This window comes from Pelodiscus sinensis, chromosome 7 (genome assembly GCF_052426305.1).
Source record: "Pelodiscus sinensis isolate ZL-2025 chromosome 7, ASM5242630v1, whole genome shotgun sequence".
Classification (NCBI taxonomy): domain Eukaryota; kingdom Metazoa; phylum Chordata; order Testudines; family Trionychidae; genus Pelodiscus; species Pelodiscus sinensis.
Genome location: NC_143058.1, coordinates 59761432 through 59786146, shown reverse-complemented (window position 1 = coordinate 59786146; position 24715 = coordinate 59761432). Strand labels below are relative to the sequence as shown.

Sequence of the window (24715 nt, the reverse complement as noted above, 5' to 3'; positions counted from 1 at the left end):
ACACCTGTTCCCCTTTTCCCCTTGAAGGGGCACACAGCGCCAACAGGCACAGAGCCCTAGCAGCCTGCCACTTTGAGCAGCCTGGGACTGCAGCAGGCAGGGAGTCTGCCTGAGTGAGGGTCCTGATGGGCTGTGGGCCAGATCCAAAGGGTTGGGGGGCTGGATCTGGCCTGCAAGCCTTGTTTTGCCTGCCACTTAACTTATCACCTTATTATCTTCTAGATGTTTGCAAATTGATTCTTTAATTATTTGCTCCATTGTCTTTCTTGGCACAGAAGTTAAACTGCCTGGTCTCTAATTTCCTAGGCTGTCTGTATTTCCCTTATTACAGATGGGCACTAGATTTTGCCCTTTTCTAGTTCTTCTGGAATCAATCCTGTCTTCATTGATTTTTTTTAAAGATGATAGCTAATGGCTCTGATACCTCCTCAGTCAGCAATTTGAGTATGCTAGGATGCATTTCATCAGGCCCTGGTAATTTGAAGACATCTTACTTGTCTAAGTAATTTTTAACTTATTCTTTCCCTATTTTAGTTTCTGCTACTACCCCATTTTCACTGGTATTCACTGTGTTAGGTGTCCAATCACCACCATCCTTTTTGATGAAAATCGAAACAAAGAAGTCTTTAAGCATCTCTGTCATTTCCTCATTTATTCTTTTTCTCTACTCTGTTCTTAGTTTTCCTCTTGTTTCTAATATATTTGTAGAATGTTTTTGTCTTATTCTTTGTCTTTAGCTAGTTTGAGCTCATTTTGTGCCTTTCTAATTTTTCCACTACATACATGTGTTGTCTACTATATATTTGAGACCGTGTGGGTGTCTGTCTGTCTTTGTGTCTGTCCATCCATCTGAAAGTCCATTTGTTCAAGGCATCCTCCTAAACAGTAAGAGCTAGAACCACCAAATTTGGTACAGGGCATCCCTGCTATCAGTCGCCCGGTATACATCCGTTCTGCACCAAAGTTGTTGACCCTTGTAGGAACTGATGTGTTATAAGTCTTCTCATTCCCCACTCTTTAAGTCGTGCAAAAGAAAACCCACTTCGCGCAAATGAAAGTCAGCCATGGGGAAAAAAATTCCCTGCTTTAAGTTGTTTCACTATAAGTCCAAGTTTTTTGGAACATTTCCTGGACGTATAGCAAGGTCGGCTTGTAAGCAAGGTCAGGGTTTGGTTGTGCCAGGACAATGGGATGTGCGTGGAATGTGATTGTCTCTCATCAAACGGAAAGAGAGGAGTGTCATAGCAGGGACAGTTATAGTTATGAATGACCACAGGCAGGCAGCAAGTACTGGGCACAGTTATACCCAGAATGACCACAGAGGGCAGCAAGCACCCCAGTCTCATGATGCAACTGTTGGTTAGCAGTATGGCCCCGTCACCCTGGTGAGCAGCTGCCATCTGTCCAGTGTGGCCCCTGCGACCCCCTGAGAAGCAGTGGCCAGATGGTGCAGGCTACCTCCACTGGGCAGCCTGCCCCTGGCCACCACTGGGGAACTGAGGGTGAGCTGCGTAGCCCCTCCTGCCCCAGACCAACCCTGGGGAGCAGCCATCGGGTGGGTGGAACAGCCACTGCTGCCCCAGGCTGGCCCTGGAGAGAAGCTGCCCCCTGCTCTGAGTCTCCCAACCCCTCCCAGCCCCCTGCCCTGACTCCTACATCCCCCACTTCCTGCCCTGAGCCCCTTTTTACCCTCCCATCTCTGACTCTTGCACCTCCCCACACCACCAGCCTCCTGCCCTGAGTCATCTTCCCCCCCCCCCCACACACACACACTCCTGCACTCCCCACACCCTGCAATACTGGGTAAGCCTTCTAGTCTATTATATATTTGAGAGAGTTTGTCTGTCTGTTCAAGAACTCCTCCTAAACAGTAAGAGCTAGGGCCACCAACTTTAGTAGGCAGCTTCCTCTTTTCATTCCTTAAAGCAAGGTCAGGATTTCGTTATGACAGGAAAACGGGATGTGCCTGGAATGGGATTGCTTCTCATAAAATCATAACGAAAAGAGACTGAATCATCTGGCAGGTGAAATGGGCTGGCTGGGGGATTGCCCCAGCTCTGAGCTTTCCACCCCTCAGGTGCCCTTGAGGGAGGGGAACGGTTGAAGCTCCCTCCATCCTGACTTGTAGGGGGACATAAAGTGAGGGGAAAGTGCATAGTTTGCTACATTCCTTACTCTACCTGGAGAGTGCAGGGGGCAGATGAACCTGGATGTTCCCCAGCTGGGGGACATGCACCTCTTCCCTGGCTGTGCCCACTGAAGCTACAGCAGCCATGGAGAGGTGCTTCTCACCTGGCCCCAAGCTACTGCGGCAAGAGGGCTGGGTTAGACCTCTCTCCCTGGGCAGCCTGCATCCTCAACCCCTCATTCCCAGCCCCAGCCCCAGCCCAGAGCAATGATTTAAATTAAACACCCTATTTTAATTTTATTTTCCAAAAAATAAAAATGAATTGAGTTAAAGACTCAAGCAATGCTGGGTAAATCTTCTAGCTTGCTTATATTTATCCTTTGTAATTTAACCTAGTTTCCTTTTCTTCTTGTAGGATTCCTTTTTGATTTTCAGATCATTCAAGGTCTTCTGCTTATGTCAGGATGGCCTCTTGCCATACTTCCTGTCTTTCCCACAAAGTGAAATAGTTTCCTCTTGTGCCCTTAATGTCTCTTTGAAAAACTGCCATCTCTCTTCAATTGGTTTTGTTTTCTTAGATTTACTTCCCATGGGATCTTACTTAATAACTTGCTGAATTTGCTAAAAAAAATCGGAGGAAGTGGATTTTGCCCACAAAAGCTTATGATACTATATATATATATATTATATATTTGTTAGCGTTTAAGGTGCTAAAGGGCTATTCGATTTTTTAAAGTTACAGACTTAACATAGCTACCCCTCTGTGAATTTACTAAACTCTACCTTTTTGAAAGCCATTGTCTTTATTTTAATATTCTCCCACTTACCATTCTTTAAAATCATGAATTCTTATTATTTCATGGTCACTTTCACCCAAGCTGCCTTCTGCTTTCATTTTCTCCACCAGTTCCTTCCTGTTTGTCGAAATCAAATCTAGAACAGCCTTCCCGCCCACGTAGCTTTCTCCATCTTTTGAAACAAAACATAGTCTTTAATACATTCCAAGAACTTCTGGAATGATTTATTTTGGGGATATCTGGTTAGTCCCACATCACCACCAAGTCCTGTGTTTTGGATGATCATGTGGTCTGAAGTTGACCCGTACCATCACATCGCCCTTGTTATTACTCCTTTTATTCTTACCCATGGACTCTTACAATTGTGTCTCCTATTTCCATCTCAGTGTCAGTCCAAGTGTTTATATAAGGCAATGCCCTCCCCCCTTTTCTCTCTGCCTTTCCTTCCTGAGCAAGCTGTCCTCTTCTGTACCAATATTCCAGTCATGCATATTATCCCTCCAAGTCTCTGATGCCAGTTATGTCATAGTTGTGTTTATTTCCTAGCACAATGAGTTCTTCCTCCTTATTCCCCATACTTCACGCATTAGTATACAGACATAATGTAATGGAAATAGAATGGATCACTGCATGCCTGAGATTATACAGTTCAGTTATGTGGCCTCATTCTCCTCTGTGTTGCCTCCCAAGTCCTTTTATGTATCCCTATTCATAAAACACTACTCAGAGCTGATGTGGATTCCTTCTTAGGAGCAAAGCCATTAAATAGTTGCTTAACAGAACAGCGGGCAAGGAGAGGGAGGTGATGGTCTTTTTCCCACTTTGTAAGTAATCAAATAAGATAATGCAATTGAACTGCCTTATCAGTGTATTTTGCTTTTGAATAGGTAACAGTCTCTACTAGTATGGAGTCTTCCCCTCCAGCATATCTACAGCAACATGGAAATTTACCAAGTAGTTGTCAGTGGCTGCAGCATACCTCATGCATATTCCATGTAAATCTATCCGTGTATTATTAGAGCAGTGTTTCTCAATCAGTGGTATGAGTACCCTTAAGGGTACTTGAGAGAAGTCTGGAGGGTACGTCAACACAACTGAAATTTGGAGAAAGCTGAATTTTTGTTTTAAGTTTTACAGCACTTTATTATTTTTGTACTTTTTACACCCAAAAATTTCAAAACCTGCCCTGCTATGAGTAAGTTGTTTAAACAAATGTGTTGCAATGGTAGAAAAAAAAATTGTCTGTCTGAAAACTGTAGGTACCGGCGGTATTTACAATTTTTTTAAAGGGGGTACTTATAATTTTTTTAAAAAGGGGTACTTTATTAAAAAAAAAGGTTGAGAAACACTGTATTAGATATCTGGCAGAATCAGACTTGCATGGAACAAATCTTGAAGAAAAATCTGAAAGTGGCATATGCTGATTCTACCCAGAGCCTATGAATAAACTAGGGCAGATATCATTAGCCTTTTACGTACAGTGTGGGAAATACACAGTCTCTGAGACATCCAGTTGATCCTCTCACCTTCACCCCTTTTCTTCATCCCTCCCCAATAAAAAAAACAAGCTGGGAAAACGGTCATAATATTTCTAAGGAATAAAACAATCTAGTATATTGCTAAGGGAAAGAACAAACCTTCCTGGTATTTTATACTTCATAGAGAAGCAGAAAATGTAAAACCCCAAATTAAAAAAATACCTTTTGCAGGTTCCTATTAATCCTGTGATATAGACTTTACTTAGATCAGTACAGTTACTGATATAGACTGTTTTTTGGGCTAGCAAAAATTGCGTTTAGAAATAGTTTTGGATTTGCATATCTCCAAGACACTTGAGATTTAAGATGGTTTGTAAATGTTGAAAATTATTGTCTACCCTTTGGCCCTTTAAATTAGTCTCCTTTTTCTTTCTAATTTCTCAGCTGTCAGACTTACCCCCTTGACTCTTCATCTTTCTTGATCCAAGTATAAAAAGTCCTCATTCCTCTCTCTACTTCTTTTTTTGTAAATTGGTTTCTTGAAGGGCTTTTCAAACAGAAAAGTTGTTTGTAAGTCCTTTTGCCTTTTTACAATGACTGAATTCCTAAGCACTTGAGATGTTTTGCAGACCAAATCTCTGCCAGGAAGCAAGTTAGAATTCCCTGTTGCCTTCTTTGTAAGAAACAGAAGGAGGGCACCTACCTTGAAATTACCCCAGCGTGTTCAGCAACAACAGTGTTGCTCAGATTGCTCAAAGCGGCTAGCTGAGGAACCATGTGCCACTCAGCACTGCATGCTCCTTGGGGGGGCAGGGAAAGCTGAGGCTGATGGGGTTCATGGGGCTTTGAGCTTCATGGGGCAGCGGCAGGAAGGGAGCTTGTCTGAGGGTCGTGCTGGTCTCCAGGCTGGGAGCCACCTAGGTAAGCTCCTCCTGGCCAGAGCCAGCATCTGGGATGCCATACTCTCCTGCATTAGGGATGTGAACAATTAGTGGACTGTCCGATATGCAAATGCTTATTGGATAGTCGACACAACAGTTGACTACTTGCATCCGTCCCCCCTTCCTTGCTGCCTCTATCAGAAAGAGGCAGCAAGGTGGGGGGAAAGAACAGGGGGTGCTTCAAAGTGGCAGTGCTGGGTGGAACCCGAGGTCTGCTGCTCTGAAACGCTGCGTGCTGCCTGTGGCCAGCCCTAGGTTGCACATGCGTTTCAAAGCAGCAGTGCCTCAAGGAGCCCGAGATCTTCTGAGGACTTCCCCGGTGACCCCAGACTCCATGCTGTGCTGCCACTTTAAGGCGCCACGGAGAAGACGGGGCTAACAGTGGACTGCTTGAGTCCCCTGCTTGACCCCATGCTCCCCGTAGCGCTTTTGCCTTTGAAGTGTAGCAACAGCCCTGGGCTGTTGCTACACTTCAAAGGAGGAGACACCTTTATCGACTAATCGAATAGTCATCTATTTGATTAGCTAGTTTATCTACATTTAACATCCCTATCCTGCACGTCAACTCCCTGCCTCAGGCCACTACCCAAACCCTCTGCACCTCACCTTCCCCAGGTCACAAGTCCCTCCTCAGCCCAGTACCCACTCCTACATGCTTCTCTCGGGCCAGAATCCTCTCCTTCACTCAGACCTTGCACCCCAGTCCTCTGCCCCAGGTCACAATCCCCTCCTTCACCAACATTTCTCTCAGACCCTCCCTCTCCTGCAGTTCAGTCCTCTACCCTGAGCTTCCTTCTGCACTCAACCTCCATCCCTGATCTGCATCCCCTCCATAGAGAAGTGCGGCCCTTGACCACTTACCAAAATCTTGGAGTGTTCCCTCATCAAAAATCATTGCCTACCCCTGTGTTAGCCTGTTATCCCCTCACCTTCTGGCCTGTTTCTTTATAATTTTGTCTTCACTGCTGACACCAGGTGTTTTGTTTATTTCTTTTTCTAGTAGGATAATCAGTGGGCATTAGACAGGTCTCTATAAAATTGCAATGGAGACTAGGCACCTGTAATTTTTACTGCAGGGGTAGCTAGGTGAGGTCAGTCACAGGTAGGGGAATAGTGTTGATGTCACTTGGTTACTGCACAGCAAAAATTGCAGGTGCCTGATCTCCACTAGGATGTTAGTTATCCTGCTGTTAAAAACAGACATACACTTTTTTGGCAGGAGCAACGTATTGTGTGGACAAGGATGAAAGATGGGCAGGAATAACTTCACATCAGAGTCTATGTCTGCATCTTAGTTTCTGAGTTCCATTACCAATCATCCCCCATGTTCATGGCAGGATGTGCCAGAGAGCTGATATTTCAGTTTTCCAAAAATGTCTCTGTTGCTGCTGAAGTCTCAGCGGGGCAGTTGTGTTAGTCTGTAGCTGCAAAAACAACGAGGAGTCCTGTGGCAGCTTTAGAGACTAACAGATTTATTAGGGCATAAGCTTTCGTAGGTAAAACCCACTTCGTCAGATTAATTGGAGTGGAAGTTACAAAAGCAGTAGGATATATAAGGAAGAAGTTACTTGTGTACTGAAGCTAATCAAGTCAGGGTAAAGTGGGTCATTCGCAGCATTTGGTCTGGAGATGTGAATATCCAGAGAGGGGAAATAGCCTTTGTAATGAGTTAACCAGTTGAGATCCTTATTCAGTCCTAAGTTAATAGTGTTGAATTTGCAAATGAATTCCAGTTCAGCTGTCTCTTTTTGTAACCATTTTTTAAAATTCTTTTGTAGAAGGATGGCTACTTTCAAATACATTATTGAATGTTTAGGGAGGTTAAAATGATCTCTTACAGCCGGTTGAGTGTGGCTAGTTCGCTACTGGCTACTGCTTCAAAACTGGTTGGACAGTACGGCCCTTGACCCTTCTCCAGTTTCACTATCTGAAGACATTGTCCAGCACAAGCCGTCAGTCTGTCTTTGTGAGCTGGTGGGCTCGAGGCAGCAGTATTCTTTGTACTGAACATGAAACAGACTGTATGAATAGAAATGTAATGCCAATGTAGAACTCCTTGTCCCAGAGCTGGGGGGCTGTCTTAGATGCATGTCTCTTCCTTTGTATTTCAGATATTCCTCTTCATATATATTTTGAAACATTGTTAAAGGAGGACAAGATCAAAGGAGATCCTGTTGACTTCTCAGCACTAGGGGTAGAGTTTAAAATGTCTCCGTTCAATGGTATGTGATGCAAAATATTTTAATTAGTGCAACATTTATATTTTAGCTATTTTCTCAACATTTCTTTTTGTATTATAGGTGCTGCCTTAAATATTATTAATGTTTTATGTGATTTTATAAAAGTATGACTCCTGCCCAACATAGCTTACAATCTGATCAGGTCATAAGACTAAATACTGGGAGAATAAGGGGCACAAGAGTTAGGAGGAAGAAATAAGGAATCTAGGGAAAAACTCATCCCACTCACATAGATTCCAAATAGTTGGGTTTTATGTAGGTAAATTTGTGAAGAGAATGGGAATGTAAAATCTAACCTGCAACCTGTACAGGGTTCCAGGATGCTATACAGTTCTCCTTTCTTGCTATATCTAATTATGAGCTGGAATAACAGGTGTTCTTCCTGATAGTTGTGTGTGAGCATCATTGGACCTGCATAAACACAGCTGGTTGTCCTTAATTGTGGCCTTCTGCACCAGTTCCCAAAAATTATTGAGAGGACAACCTAGGAGATTTTAAAATGTTCCAGTGTTCAGATAAAGGCGGTAAAGTGGCCAAAGATGTAACGCCTCTGAGGCCCATATGTTTTTAGCCAGTGTATTGTATGTATGAGAATATAAAACCAATCAGTGCCAAAGGCATTTCACACCAGTATGCTGTTGATTCATCTAAATCATTAAGCCCTTGCCAAGCAAATTACGTAGCGACTCCTTGGAAATAACCTATAGTCCTGTTGCAGATTGTTCTCATTAAGAGATGCTGCTGCATTCAGCATGAGCTTAGAAACTTGATGATAAACTTCTCCAAATGGTCACTGAGGACTATTTAAACTCTCTCAGCTATAACTATATTGGTTTAGAATCTGAGCAAAGTAGCACAATCCCCTATCATGGATGCATTTTACCAGTATGAAGGAATAAGTTACACTGATACAGGTCCCTTCCTACAAATATAACTGTGTCCACACTGAGTATTGCTTTAACAATATCTACAGCTAACCTGCTACAATAACAGCACAACAAATGTAAGGGGTGTGGATCCTCTCTAGAGCCATTGCACCATTTAGAATGTCAGTGTGCTGGAACATTTTAAAACCAAGGCATTGATTCAGTAAAGTACTTAAATGCCTAAGTGAAGTCAATGTGACTGTTCAAGTATCTTGCTGAATCAGAGCATGACTAATTATTTTAAGTCAGTTTATTACTTAAAGCTATAGATTTTTCCATCTCTTACTGTGTAAATAGCTTCTTTGGTTACCCAACTGTTCAACTGTCTAGTATTTATTCATTGTTGATTAGACTTTGTTGAGATAAAGGACAGGTGGCTTACTAAAATGAGATATGTATGGCATACAAAGGTAGCAGCAGCTGAAATAAGAAGATTTTATGTGAATTCTGTGGGATAGTAAAGTATTGCATTCTGCAGGAAATCTGCCTTATGTCATATCCCTTATCTCCAATGTACCCCATACCTTGCACCTCTTCCACCTTAACTGCTTTTTGCCATGTGCCTGGTATTAAAGGTGCTGTTATATCTCTAATTGCTTACAAATAAATAGTCTGTTTAGAAATATAGTTAACACTAGCTAAAATGTGAATTAACCCTTGCTGTAGTACAGTTATGAGCAAAAAAGACACAAAGGGTTAGATGCTTTTCTGTTATGCTACAGTAAATCAATTGATGCAAATATGATTTCATCAGTGGAACTCAGAGGTGAATTTTGACTCAGTGGTTGGCCTTTTTTTGTGTCTACACATGCCACGGATTGTTACCCTATGTACTTTGTATGTTTCAGAAGAACCTGTCACTATTTCATTATTATTATTCATGTAATGAAAATGAATCTGAAACTTTAGAAATGCTTATTTTGTTTCAGAATACAATCAGCATAATGCTTCTTTCAAACAATGGAGCAGTGGCTATTTACTTAACTCCAGACCTCAAGCTGCATCAAAAACATCAGAACTATTCTCAGAGGGAAGAAAAAAAAGGCACCTAAGTGAGACAGCGATAGGTAAGGAAAAACTATATAAACTACTTAGAAACTCTTACTGAAAATACCCTTAAAAGAATGTGATTTACCATTGGGCTTCACACTTTATTCAAAGTTGTTTTTTCATATAAATTAATAGATAATTTTATAAAATTGTCTCTTAAGGGAATGTGAAAAATAGGCTTATGATGACAGTGCAAATAATAGATGTGCGCCATTTAAGACATACCATTTTCTGCTTCTTTTTATTTCTTCCATCCTCCCACCTTTCTTTCCCCAATTCTACTTCGATGCAATTACAAAAGTAGACATGCTTCTGTTTTTTTCTTATTAGTTGCTCCTTAAGGAGACTCAAGTTGCATTTGTGTAATACTTGACAGTGTGGGATTTATTACATTTCAAAAAATTCTCCATGAAATAGGCTATGCGATATATTTGTAAAAAAGACATTTAACCAACTATTTGCTGTCTCTGAACTCAGCTATGTTTCACTTATTGTATGCTATAGGGATGTCAACGTGTAGTCGACTATACAGTTAACCAATAATCTTGTCGACTACACACACTCCTCTTCCCCCCACAGCCTCTGTTAATTTGGGCTCTGTCTCAGAGAAATTATCCATGAGGAAAGTCAGCAGCCTGGTGAGCAGGGTCAGAGAATTGCAGAGTTGTTTATGAGATTAGAGTTCGTATACTTGACGCACATTGTACATAACTATGCTTTATCTGGTGTCTCTTCTTACCTTTCTTCTGCTCTTGCCAGATCCTCTTTATATTTAGTTAGTGTTCTAAATATATTTTAGTATGGGATTCTCTTTCAAGTCAGGCTAAGAGAAAATTGGGAACAATGTTGGTTTGCTTTTAGAGTCCAAAAAAATTGCAGGAGGGGCTGCATTCACTGGGACTGAATAAAGAATACCCATGAATTATGACTTGTCTGGAACATTGAATGCACTTTAGGGGAAATCAGACTTGCAGGTGAGGCAATTGACTTTGCCATTGTCATCTTTGCTGCCGGTTCTTCTTAGCCATCAGGCAGGAAAAAACTGCTTCTTATCACATAGCCATTAGAGCACCCAATGCATATACAGCCCTGTCAGGGAAGGCTACACTCTGTTCAAGATTATCCCTACGAATGTGATTGCTTTTGGTTGTTCATAGTCTGAAAACATCTGTAAACGAGGCAGGATCTGACACAATGAGGCTGCTTCCAAGAAGGAATTATCCCCCTTGCATTAGAGAGGCAGTTTTTGTGGGACAGTAGTGATGGAGGTAAATTTTCCATAGAAAGAGACATATAACTGGCTGTTAGGTGTTAATGAAATCTCAGGTGTTCAGCTGGGCGCTTTCAGAAAGGGCCTCATTTGCTACAATGTGGGAAATATTTTTAATATAATAGACAAATATTTTTTTCAAATATTTTTGTGGCAGGAGAATGTAACAGTGATGCTTTTTGCTTTCGACGTGCAGAACCAGAATCCCATAACGATTTTACTGCAGTGACTCATGTCAATTTGATGTCTAGAGCTACCCCAAACACATCGTCACAGGTAAAAAAAATGAATAGACTGATGGATTAATTAAAACATCACCAGAGAGTTGTACAAATTAATAAATAAAAATACAGACCTTTCACAATGTAATTGCTTTACATAGTTTCACTCATGCATAGTTAGCATGAGATTAATAGTCTGCATTGGGAAGGGAGCACAGAACATAGAAATGCATTCTCAAAGACATTTTCACAGACCATGTAATTAGTTTATCAGAACTTTTTTTTAAAATCTGGATTTTTACAATGAATAAAATGTATCATATAATTCATGTCCCCACTGGAACTGTGACTGAAGACTTTTATAACACCGCCTCCTGATGGAGCTATACAATATTGGCTGGCAACTTAAATACAGCCTTCATCCCGCAGCATCGTGATATACCAAACCATGACTGAGTCTTTTGTTTATTGAACAATTAGCAGAGCCTCTGATAAAGTGACGGTGATATCCAGGCCCCATTAAAATCAATGCCAAACCTCCCATTTATTAGAGTTGCATGGAATTTTACCTTAAAAGTCTTCAGGTTTCAGTGCTGCAGAAATATGAAGGCTTACAGTTTGACAAATGCTGTAACTGATCATCTAAACCTAATTGATGTTCCCTAAGCAGTTTGGGTAATGCAAATTCTGTTGAATTTCTTTCCTTGATTGAGTTTGTTACATGTCTGCATCTAGTGGGAACTTCCTTCTTTTACAAAATTGAATGAAAGTGATTTACTTTGAAACTTGCTTTTTCACTTGAAAACAGAAAGCTCTGTAATTTAGATTGAATCATGTTTTAGAACCAAACCACCTTCTGTAATATAGAAAAGTCAGTCCACACACTTGAGAGAAGTTGGATAGCCCCAAGAAGGAAAATGCTCAGAAATTCAGCATCCTCTTATCCTTAACAAAGGGATTTCTGCAGATTTCCAGATAAATATTTTCCATCTAGATTATTCGACACTGATCAAGTCATTTATCATATTATATTTATGCTTTGACCTCTTGGCATTCTTACTTTTATCGAGTGCAGGAACATTTGTGTAGTGGTCAGGTAATAAGTATAGCATGAACATTATGAAGAATATAGCTGTTCACGGTGGAATTGTCAACAGCGGTTCTCAGCACTGACTATAATTGTGAAATCAGAGTTACAATTCCCATTGACTTCAATGGGAACACGGTTAATTCAAAACTGAGTATTTTTGAAAATATCATTCTAAAAAATCACTTTGCTTTTGTGACTGTTAAATTTACAAAAAACAATGCTTAGTCTTATCATTAACATGCAGCTGTTATCATTAAACTAATGACTTCTGTATTATTGTTATGTAGCATAGCTCTAGACGGAGACTGAGAAGCGAGAGCTCCTATGATATAGACAACATTGTTATTCCTATGTCACTGGTTGCTCCCTCTAAACTGGAGAAGCTACAATACAAAGAAATCCTTACTCCAAGGTATGTTCATTTTTCCCTCTTTGCATTTATGGGGAAACACTAGTGATACATTTTCTTTTTCCATAAATCTTCCTTCTTTCCCCCAAGGGAAATGGTCAGACTTCCTTTAGACACAGTGGGGTCTGATGCACAAATAAGCACACTGTAAAAATAAATAAGAATGTTTTTCTTTAATCTTAATTCTGGTGCACACTGCAGACATAAATGCATGATCTAAGATTATTTTTTATTACTTAGTTCAGTAGAATTCATACGCTCAATAACATGCACAGAAATACACATACCTAAACATTATTTTTAATGTCTGATTTTATTAATTGGATTTAACTTTTTCAAGTAGCGTAACTCCATTATTTCTGATATATGGTTCTCTTAACTCATTTAAAATACATAGATTCTTAGAACATCTTAAACAAGTTTCTGTTAAACTAAATAATGAGTAAATCATCTAAGCTAGTCCTTTTATTTGCATATCTTTGATTCTGTTTCAGGCGTAGGCTGGTTCTATTTAAAGGCTTAAAATCGTAGTAACAGGAATAGTATTAAGGAGCTCAGATTCTGTATTTTTTTAAAGAAAGATTTTGTAGAACCTAATGTTAGAGAAGACCTGTTTTAATTACTTAAATGTTTACATTCCCTTATAAAGCTTGCAACGTAAATACTGCAGAATTGTACTATTTAATAAGAGCCAACAAATGACACTGACTAGAAACAGAATAACCTCATTTCACAGCTGAGGCGATAAAACATTAAATTTGGCTAACCATGTGTTAACTACTCTTCTCCAATTCGTAGCTGGAGAGTTGTTGAGCTTCATCCTCTGGGACGATTTCACATAGATGAAGAAGAGGTAGGCTACATTTTAATGAAACCAAGAGTATAATATATGGCTTCTTAGTGTATGTTTTCAGTAGACATTGGTTTAATGAAAACCCCTGGTAAGTCTGAAATTATAAAAATAAGCTTTTTATAATACCTGTCAAGTTAAAAACCTGTCTAAGCCTTTGTTTGAATAAGTGTTTTATATACTTATTTTGTCAGCTGTCTCTTCGCCCATCCTGCCAACCTCCTAGCGGCAGCACTAACGGGTGATAAGTAAGATGAATCTCCATTCGGAAGCAAGGAGATGAAAGAACTAGGAGTCAGTGCTAGTATATAATCAGCCTACCTACATCCTAGAATCAGGAAGCCTGTAGTTTCTTCATTGTTTTCCTTTTAGCTCTAAGGAAAAGAGGAAGGAGAAGAGGAGGATGGGAAAGAACACACAGAGTTGAAACAATTAAGATTTTGTGTCTGCACCTTTTTTGGCAAAGCTCTAGCATAGTGGGGCTCAGCCAGTGATCCAGCAGCAAGCCCCTTCTACCAACCTCCTGCCCTAATTGCCACCAATCTGTCTGAGGATTGCGATACTAGAGATCCAGTGGAACACCCTCTCCAGAGAGTGGAAAATCAGATGGATCTCCAGGTTTTCTAGAAGTCCCTCATCCTCTGCATTGTCAACAAGCAGCACCAGAAAGCCAACTTCCTTGGGCTTGTACCATTTCAGCAGATATTTTTATCTCTTTTTTTTTATGTGGGCCATATTTGTCTACTCCTTGCACCATGGTTTAGTTTTCCATTGGCAGGAGGGATGCATTCCTCCTTCCTGTCTGAAGCAGAGCAGCCTGTATCACTCTCCTCAGTACACCATGAACAATTCCTTCATCATCCACTGCTATTGTTCCTCCAGGAGCATGGATATGCTTGCCTCTTTCATGGCACCCCTCTGGACTTACTGGTTTGGGAAACTTTCCCTGGCATGCGCGGTATTTCCCAGACCCAGTGTGAACTTTCTTTCCTCCCTTTCTTTCTGCTGCTGTTTCTTCTGACCTAAGTTAAATGTCTAGATAGAAACCTGCCATTTTTGCTACCTTCCTGGAATCTTTGGGGGTATCTGATTTCTATCTCTGATCAATATCACTGACATGTACCCCTGAGTCTGACCTCTACTTGGACTAACAGCAGTTCCAAGACAAACATCCAGCCCGTGGTCCAAAACAAAGATATTGCTACCATCCTGGGTGAGAATATCCTTCTTAGCTGGCAGGACCCTTCTATGTGGCGGTTAGATGGTCCAATATACTAGACAAGGAGTAAACTTTTCAAAGGATTTCTCTCTCCCTTGGAGATTGAAAAGGCAATACCTGCCATGCAGCAATCTTAAGATGTTATTCTGAGGAATGGGATCAGGTAAACGAGATCTTCTGTCTTCAGTCATTTGGATAGAAAATACTCCAGGTCACAAAGGACAAAATATTTCTTCTTCTTATGATAGATTCCACCACTTGTCCTTCTGAAAATGTACCTTGCCTATATATTCTATAGCTCCATGGAAAAGGTGGACAGATTTTTCCGTGGTAGTGCCCTGGAGGTCCTGGCCAATGTTCCCTGTAAACTGAGCACTTGGGCAGCCATCCAGGCAAGATTCAAGTGCCACCCAGCTGATTAACAGAGTGCCCGCAGCATGTGTGGGTACATCCACACATGCCTCAGTGCACATAATAAAATGTATTCTGCACATGGGTGAAAAAAAATAGAGGGAACATTGCTGCTGACAGGCATTACAATTACTGGGTAGCTTGAGAGAAAAGACATGAAATATCAGAATTAGTAGTAAATAATGTTCCTTTCCTCTAGCTGTCTAAAAACCAAATAATTGCATTGTTTACCTCTTTTTTACTCTCGCTTGCACACTCACACACATACTATAATAAAGTAAGTGTCAGTTAAAAATAGAATCTTTATGAAAGATACATATAAGTGGGAAATAGGTAATTGTGCATGTATAGGGTAAGATTTCTATTTCTGTGCCACTGTAGCTTTTGAATTTCCTGATTTCTGTGTTGAAATTTATGATCAATCGTTTTCTTACTGTGAGGTTTTGAGATTAATATTGTCTAAGTTGAAATCCATGGCCAAACATAATTGTAATAAATAACCAGTAGCAGTTTATGTAATATTTTTGTTTGTTTCAGTAGAGGCACATATTTTAATATGTCATCAGTGTGGCAGGGATGAGTTCATAAATAACTTTTCAAGGTTGGAAGACACTTTTGGTTTTCCAATAAGTTCTATTTCCATATGGCATCTAGTCACATAGGATGCATCTTACATAGCAGCGTCATTTCGGAGTAACAGCCATTATTTCGAAATAACAATGCGAGCATCTACACAGGAATTCCATTATTTTGAAATAGTGTTGAAATAACAGACGGCTTATTCTGACGTCTGTGACCCTCATTCCATGAGGAATAATGCCTATTCTGAAGTAGCTATTTCAGAATAGCTATAGTGTAGATGCTTCACTGCTGCTATTTCAAAATAGCTCCTCCCCAGGGCCATTTAAGCTAATTACTCCCCAGTGCCTCCTGGGGCTCTAAATTGAGGTAGCATGTCCCACATTAAGGAAGCCTGCCTCAGACTAATTTTGAGGCTTCCCTGTAGTGTAGAGGTGCTATTTTGAAATAAACTATTTCAGCGTATTTCTTCTGGAATAGCTTATTTTGAAATAAGCGTGCAGTGTAGACGTACTTATAGAGTATAAGGTTGACCAGATGCTGTGGAAGAATCCAAAGCTTGGTTTGGTTAAAACTTTTTCCTCAGACCAATCATTAGATATGCCAAATGAACATACTTATTCATTTTTTTGAAGAGGGTTTGAGGGGAAGTTTCCCTAAAAATCATTGCCAGAATCTCCCACCTGTGACCAGAAAGCCTTTTGTTGTTGTTGTTGTTGTTGTTTGTTGTTGTATTCAAATCAACCAAAGGAATAGATTTCAAAATTTCCCAGCTTCAAATTATACTAACTCCAAATTAATCCAAACTGGGTGGAAGATACGTATATAAAAAAAAGTTTTACAGTTTGACAAGAGAGAGGACCAAATTCTGTTCTGTCTCCAGTGGAGAGACACTGGTGTAACTGTTGGACCCACAAACTGCAGTTTTGTTCTTTGGAGCTCTTACTGCTCCAAGTAGCAATGCAATAACTTTCAAATCAGAAAATACGTTCTGCTGTAAAATTTGTATAGTCTAACTTTTAACTTCTTATTAGGGCTGTCAATTGACCTGCATTAACGCCTCCACTTAGGAAGGAACAATCACTCTCTCACATACAGAATGGGAAGCGACTGTCTAGGAAGGAGTATGGCAGAAAGGGATCTAGGGGTCATAGTGTAGTTTGGGAAAGAGAAGACTGAGAGGGGACATGATAGCGGTTTTCAGGTATCTAAAAGGGTGTCACAAGGAGGAGGGAGAAAAATTGTTCTTCTTGGCCTCTGAGGACAGGACAAGAAGCAATGGGCTTAAACTGCAGCAAGGGAGTTTTAGGTTGGACATTAGGAAAATCTTCCTGTCAAAATGGTTAAATACTGAAATGAATTGCCTAGGGAGGTTGTGCAATCTCCATCTCTGGAGATATTTAAGGACAGGTTAGACAGACATCTGTCAGGGATGGTCTCGACAGTACTGGGCCCATGAGGGCAGGGGACTGGACTTGATGACCTCTTGAGGTCCCATCCAGTTCTAGTGTTCTAGGATTAATGCAGAACAGGATTAGCGCATTAATATTGTAACGTATTAATCGCAGATGTTAATGCTGCACTGCCTCTTTGAACTGCTGCTCTGGAGCTTCAAAGGGGCTTTGCAACAGTGGAGCTGGGGATCAGCTGGAATCTTCAGCTGACCCAAGGCTCCTAATGCGTTGCCCCTTGGAAATGTTGCCGCGGGGCTTCCACGGAACAGCGCTGCATGGAGCCCGGGGTCAGGTGGGGACTCTAGCTGATCCTGGGCTCCATGCAGCACTGTCCGCCACGGCGTTTCAAGGGGGGCACACGCACTTAATCGCAATTAAATTTTGTAATCGCTTACTAGCCTGACTTCGTTTATTAACTTTGAAGAAGAATTTCTGTGGAACCCTGGTCTTGGCTGGGCTCTAGGTGCCACAAAATACAAATAGCAAAAAGGTGAAATCCTGTGTTCCAGCCCAGTTCAAAGAGATCGCTTTTTACAATGTCGGTGTGCTATAGTATTCTTGTGTACAAAGTGATTTAGACTGTCAATCAGAATACTTTGATTTTCTTCAAAATGTCTTTAACAGCAGATGCTTTTAGTCCTTTATGGATAATTGTAAAATTTACTTTAAATGTTGTACAACTGGTATAAAAGGAACAATCGCAAAATCAAAAATCTTTTCACGTAGAGGAACATGGATTTTGACTGCTGAAAGGAAGCGTGTTAAAACCAAGATTTTCACAGCATGAAAGACTTGACAATTTGCTAATGTTCAAAATCCATAGACTTTTTTAAAGTTCTTTTGTTTCAACTTAAAAGTAAATTTGATTACAAATGAATTTAATTCTCCTAGAGGGAAGAGAACTTTTGTAGTCCATAAAATTGTCACTTTTACACTGTACGTCGTCCTTGAAGAAGTTATAGCAAGATACACAAATGTAAGAGTTAGTAAATACCAGAGGAAGAAAGGAGATTAAAAGGACTTCCAAAGTGATTTGTGTTTAACATGAATGCAAAATAATGAGAATTCTTTCCGAAAAATCACAAGATGGAGTACAGAGCAGTCCTATTTCTGTAAGACATTGTGTAAATGGAGTTCTGATTGGTAGGTAGCTACCCAGCCAACTTTGCAAGCATGTGCATTAGGGCCTGACCCAAAGCCTACTCTAGAAGAGCCATAATTGCATCCAAAAAGGTAGCACATTTCCTGTTTACTTGACTTAAAAGTACATAACCTTCCTCGTTTTTCATTCTAGCATAGTTCTCATTTTAAAAAAAATCTGGATTATTTCTCTAGGGGCATGAATAACTTCTGTATCAACTTGAGATCCCCCCTTACAAATATGTAAATTGGGGGGGCTAAAAATTGTATCATGTAGCTGTACTTTTCTATCATTTTTACATGAACACATACAGGTTAGTGATGTGTACCTTTGTACCCTTCAGTGTACTGTCTATATTGTTGGTTGCATGTGTGGCACAGATTTTCCATGACTGTATAGAAAACCTTTGTCTTCACTTTTAGTGATGCTTGTAATCATGGCAGGAGCCATCTCTCCTTTATTACAGATTGAAGATCTGTCAGATGAACTTTTTTCTTCACGTCATGCAAAATATGAACAGCGAGAGAAAGCAAGGTGGTTATTGTGGGAGCAGAGCCAATGGCCAAGAAGAAATAGCAGGCAGGTGTATTGTCATAAATGAAGGACAGAATCATTGGGATTTTCTGTGGGTAGCAGAGCAGCAACTTTGAAAATGAGGGTATTCTCTATCAAATAGTTTACTATGCATGTTTAATTTATTGTTCAAAAAGGAAAACTATGTTGCTTTAAATCATGTGAATTAGAAGAATATCAGGTATACTGGCATATTAGTGAATAAAATCTTAACACTTTCTGTACTCAACTCACTGCTGCTGTTCACTGCCATGCTTCGTAATTATTTTCTTAGCCAAATGAATAGGGTGTCGCTTCTCACTCATTAATCTCTGGGGCGTTGCTTCCCCGTACCTGAGACTGGAAGTAATTGCATTTAGAGGCCCACTTCAGTTACTGGATTCTGTTAAGCTTGTACTTTCAGAAAATACTGTCAGAGAAATAAAATATATTTAAATATTTTATACCAAGGCCAGTGTTGCTATAAACTTCTGTTTTTCAGGTTATCTTTACTTCTAAGCATATACATAAGAAGCCATTAAAAACTTAAAAGTAGTGCCTTTTCCCCCTTTAAAAGCAAAATGGAATAGTTTCCAGTCACTGAGCAGTTGACTAAAAAAAACCCTTATATTCTCATTTTGTCATATACTAGATCTTATAGCAAAAATGCTGAAGGCCAGCGAGGACAGGATCCAGTAATGACAGAAAATCATCACAACTCATGTGCCTTGCTGCATTGTGCTGCTGAAGCTGTTTCTGACCTTACTTCAGAAATCCATGGTTCTGCATGTTTAAGGGTCCCACAATTTTCAAAGGAAAACCAAGAAACAAAGGTATGGTCGTTTTTACTAACTAAATTTTAGAGCCTGATCCAGTACCCAAAGTTTCCCTGACTTCAGTGGGTCTTGGATTAGGCTCTAAAATTGCAAAGTAAATGTTCTCTTCTATTGCTACTTAGACATTTAACTTCCTACCTTCGTTTTTGGATTGCATTCAGAGCTTCTGCAAATTACCAGATGGAGATCACTTCCAAAAGAAATCCTCATTTTGTCAACAGAATAGGAACAGCACAGGCAAAACGTTCATTACTAGGTCAAAATGTCTCAGCATCAGAGATGAGAGAAGCAGGCTCTCTATTGATATATTCTGTAGCTTTTCTTCAGAGGATGCCAACATTGGTTCCAAATAGTCTGATTGTGATGGTAATAAATGTTCTTTAACGGTAGAAAATAGAGGGTTGCTTTTTTTACATTCCTTGCCCTTTACTTCGTAACTGCATTGTTTAATCTTGGAAATAATTTTGGGATACAACTTATTTAAAAGATTCTATACAAAATGAAGTTGTGTTGTTTTAAGTCAAGCTACATTGAAAACTGGTACCCAGCAGAATGGTATTCTTCCCTGTCTCCAAAGAACCTTGCAACCACTGTAAAGAACAAGATTTATTTGTTACTCGATAACAGAATCATTCTGCACATAACTAAACAGGACTCCTCTTTCGCCCCTCTCCTCTTTCATTCCTTTCAGTCTGAGCTGTGGGAACTTCGGGTTTTTCCATTAAAGGATGAAGACATAGAAACCTTACGGTGCCAAGACCAAATAACAAATCAGATTGAAAGTTCAAGTGCAGATTTCCACAGTGACTCCCTCTGTACTTCATGTACGCCCATCAGTGGCCATCCACCAAGAAAACAACCTGCAGAAGAACTGGACGACTGTAAAAGTGTTTTCCTAGGACTCGGCAGCACAAGAAAACACAGGTGACAGGGAATAATGTGTTTCATTAAGAAAGCCAGTTAAGGTGGAGAAAAGCATAAGGTAAAATCTCTGTTATTCACACAACACAATTCAGATACTGTACATTAGCATCATATAATATATTTTCTTTCTTGCTTTGTAACAGGCAGGATAAAACCCCAAACGCAACAGTTTCTTCTTCCTGAACCACAAGAGAAACTAATTGTTTCGAGCTGGAAGTCTAGTATTGCCTGTGTTGAAAATGGGCACATCTAAATAGCTGGCTTATGGGTTACTGCTTTCTGTTGTCATATTGCCACATTCTTTAATATGCTTCCTTTTTTTTCTTTCATATGAGTGTATGGTTTTGATAAGACAGCAGAACACACTTTATTCCTTTAAACAAACAACTTCAAAACACAGAAAAACTACTTGAAATGACAGTGAGAAGGTTAATTTAAAAAAAAAAAGTTTTCTTTAGTGGCATGAGCTTGTGACAAATACCTGCCTTGTTTTAAATGCATGTTTGAAATCCACTGAATATTTAAATACCAGTAATTTTTAAATACTTTCAAAAGCATTATTTGGGTTTAAAATGAGTCACTCAGTCAACACTCGTTAATGTTTGTTTCATGAAGAAATTTTCAACACACAAATAAATATATCACTATATTTTCATAGTTGATACAAAAGGTAGAGAGTTTTGTATTTCATTAATTAAATGAAGGTACAGTTCTTTGAATATAATTTTGGATCACCAGATATTTGGAGACCTAATTCCTAGCCCTACTGTAACTAATGCAGTTTATAACTTGTGTGGTGTAATGTCTTAACAAAAGTTTAGCTTTTATGATTTCCTGCCAACTATGCAAAAGTAGAGTGATTAACCACAAAAAGAATACATTTTTAATAAGGACATCATAAGGGCAAAAAACCTTTCACAATGTTAATAAAAAAATTTATTTTTAAATTTGCAGCCATTTACTCTAAGGAAAATAAAGCAAATTGTTTAAGCTCATACATTCTGAATTACAGTATTTAGAATTTATCTACATTCTCAAGTGACACTAATAGAAGATGAAGCATACCAGAATGAATTATACAGCAGTATTCATTGACATCGATAGAATATGTGTATAAACCACTGTCAGCAGGAAGTTTTTCTGTGTACAACAGTTGAAGGCAACTATGTAGGAGTCTCTGTTCTTGTGCAGCATTTTTCTCGGCTTATAATATCCAGTACTGACAGATGACCCATTTGTTAATGTCAGCCTTATTTTTTTTCCTGTCAGATTGACTGGAAATATATGCTGACATCAGAAAAAAGTTCAGTCAAGTTTTAACACTACAGCTTATGCTACATTGTAGTTTATTGAACATTCTGATTTATTTTAAATCTTTTTAATGCTGGTTTGTCCAGAATATTAAACTCAAATTTTGCCTCAGTGTCTGATACAATAATCTTCAATGCAAGGGTTTTTTTAAATTAAAAGTTATTTCCATAAAATATGTGGAGTCTGTCTGAATTTGATTAGCAAGGGGAGTATTTAGCTTCTCTTCATAGGGCTATAACCTAAAAGTAGTGGTACATACTTGAAGACCTGTACATCTGTACTTACAAACAGAAGCTCGCATGCAGCCTTAGGCAGGAACATCTTAGGGATTTATGGGGCTCTATGCAGTATTATTAAACTCATGCCCCTATGCCCAATGGCAACTGGGATGGGGGAGGAGTGATATTTTAGAGATGTGATTTTATAATCTTCAACACCACACTAATATTTTAAAGCAATTTTTAACTAAGGTCCGTCTGATAAACTAACATAGTAAATTCAGACACTGACTGTACATTCCTAGGGTTGGCAAATGCCTTTTAAATGGCTTCATTGCCACCTGAATGGCTCTATCACAGGCTCAATATTCTGCTAATAGCACTGGCAGGCTCTCTCACTTTGAGTTAATTAGATCCTCTCCCAAGGAAGCAGAGACCCAGGAGGGCCCCAAATCTTCAGATTCCCTATGCAGCTGCATATTCTGCATATGGGTAAGGATGACCCTGGCCTTGGGAGCAGCAAGAGGCACAAATGGCAGTAAGCAATGCTCTCTGGAGGACCAGGAGCAATTGCACAACCAGCAGCTGGAGAAGCAGCAAATTGCAGGGAAAACTGCCACTTCTCACCAGCTGCCCCATTCCTTGGGAGTCCTTTGGTCCATGCTCACGATGCTCAATGCCTCCTGCAGAGTGGACCCGGGAGGGGTGTGGTTGGGAGATGAGGAGCCAGCACAGAGCCTGTGGGGATGCCGAGAAGTCCCCTTAAGAATCTCCACCTTCCTCCTCATCCACCTCTAATTAAACCTGTCTTTCTGAAGCACCAGCAGTCAATCAAGGTTAAATAAAAAACTATTTCTATTTTTCATTGCAAATATATAGTATTTTAGCTAAATTATGGGTCAAATACACTTTTGTGGGCTACCATTTATAACGTTTCAATGGGAAAATATATTCCAACTTCTAAAACAACCAACCTACAAAGAACTTTTGGAACATAGCCGTTCGTAAATTGGGAATGGTTTGTATTGTGTTTTGTCAGGGTGAGGTGAGGTTTATTTCTTCTCCATTCCCTTGCTCCTTCAAAGTAAAGATAGGAGCAGCTCAGATTCTGATAGTTCTGTGATGAGAACTTATGTATAACAGGGCTACTCAACATGCGGCCTGTTAGTTTGTGGCCCATGGTGCAGTTTGAGTTTACAAGGGGCTCAACACGCAGCCCGCGAGTGGGATCCTTTGAACATGGTGTCCACTGGGAACACATTCCCCAACAGCGAGGCATCTCACAGGTGGAGCGAACACTGAAAGACGCAAGCAAATGGGTTGGCTGGAACAGACAGGTACAGAGTGTCAGTGTTTCTAGCACCCAGGGAGGAGGTGCCAGGAGCGCATGAGAAGTGCTTTGTATTCATGCCCATCTGTGTGAAAGAAGCTATTTGCAGATATATGCAACCACACTTAGGTTGCGGCCCTCGGCATGTGCTGTAAGTATCATTGTGGCCCCTGGGGCGCCCAAAGGTGAATAGCCCTGGTATATAACATTGTTTGGTACCTCCTACTCCGATTTGTATGGCTGTATGAGAAGCAATCCAGGTGTCAGTTACATGAACTCCCTGCATGCAGGACCTAGGAGAACTAGAGGTGAGAAACAGTGATTTAGTTAATGAAGTCTGAATCATCCAGAATGCTGAAGGGGAAAAAAAGAGAGTTTTCTGTTAACATTAAGAGAATATTTTAAAAATGAAGTAACCTTTTGAAAAGAATCATAGGAGATTGGGTATGCATGAGACCTCAGGACGTCTAGTCCAGCCACAACTAAATCATTCCACCCAAGGCTTTGTCAAGCTTGCCCTTAAACCTTGAAGGAGGGAGATTCTAACGTCTCCCAAGATAACCCATTCCAGTGCTTCACTGCCCTCCTATTATCCAACCATGACCTCCCCCACTGCAACTCTCTGGCAGCTGCCACCACTAAGCACAGCTTAGCTCCATCCTCTTTGGCAGTACTACTTCAGGAAGTTGAAGACTGCTGTCCAATCTCTTGCTCATTCTTTTCTGCAGCCTAAATAAGCCCAGTTCTCTTCCTGAATCATACACTCCAACCCCCTAATAATTTTTGTTGCCCTCTGCTGGACTCTCTAATTTGTCCACACCCTTTCTGTAGTGAGGGGCCTGAATAATGGTAAATAATCTTTTCCCCTCAATCTGCTCCTCCTATAACATAACCCAATAGGGCATTAGCTTTCTTGGGAATGTCACATTCATAGCCAGCTTATGTAATCCTCAGGTTCTTTTCTGCAAAAGTAAAAGTTTATCTGAGAATTGAACCCAGGACCTTGGGTACTCCAAGCAAGACTCCTACCCATAGATGAACAAGCCACCTTTAATAGGACAGCTCACAGCACTGGTTTTCAAAGGATCAGGATAGGGGTCTTTTGATCTATAAAAATCACTATCATAGGGGCAATGCAAAATTTTCCCCATCCTGGTATAATAGCTGCTGCCTCATGAAATGGCCTCCATCAATTTCCTTCCTTTCCCCCAGCCAGTTTGTATATTTTCACATGCAACTACTTTCTCAATTTTATCTTTTAGCTATTGCATAAAGACTAAACTAGCTCATCCCCCCCACCACCACACACACACAATCAGCTATACTGTAAACTACTGAGC

At 40.1% G+C, this 24715-nt stretch overlaps 1 protein-coding gene across 4 annotated transcripts in view; it reads left to right on the top strand.

The window, feature by feature from the left end:
* KANSL1L (KAT8 regulatory NSL complex subunit 1 like) overlaps positions 1-22000 on the top strand; it is a 106895-nt gene extending 84895 nt beyond the window's left edge. For 2 of the 4 annotated variants that reach the window (XM_075933923.2, XM_075933924.2), the window contains 8 exons: positions 7456-7566; positions 9440-9577; positions 10988-11106; positions 12429-12553; positions 13349-13403; positions 18671-18783; positions 19409-19589; positions 20284-22000. In XM_075933923.2, the coding sequence (XP_075790038.2) occupies positions 7456-7566; positions 9440-9577; positions 10988-11106; positions 12429-12553; positions 13349-13403; positions 18671-18783; positions 19409-19589; positions 20284-20520 (1079 nt within the window). In that variant the 3' untranslated portion in view covers positions 20521-22000. The remainder of the gene's footprint in view (positions 1-7455; positions 7567-9439; positions 9578-10987; positions 11107-12428; positions 12554-13348; positions 13404-18670; positions 18784-19408; positions 19590-20283) is intronic. The other 2 variants (XR_012905316.2, XM_075933925.2) reach the window with 2 other exon arrangements.
* The last annotated feature ends 2715 nt before the right edge of the window (positions 22001-24715 follow it).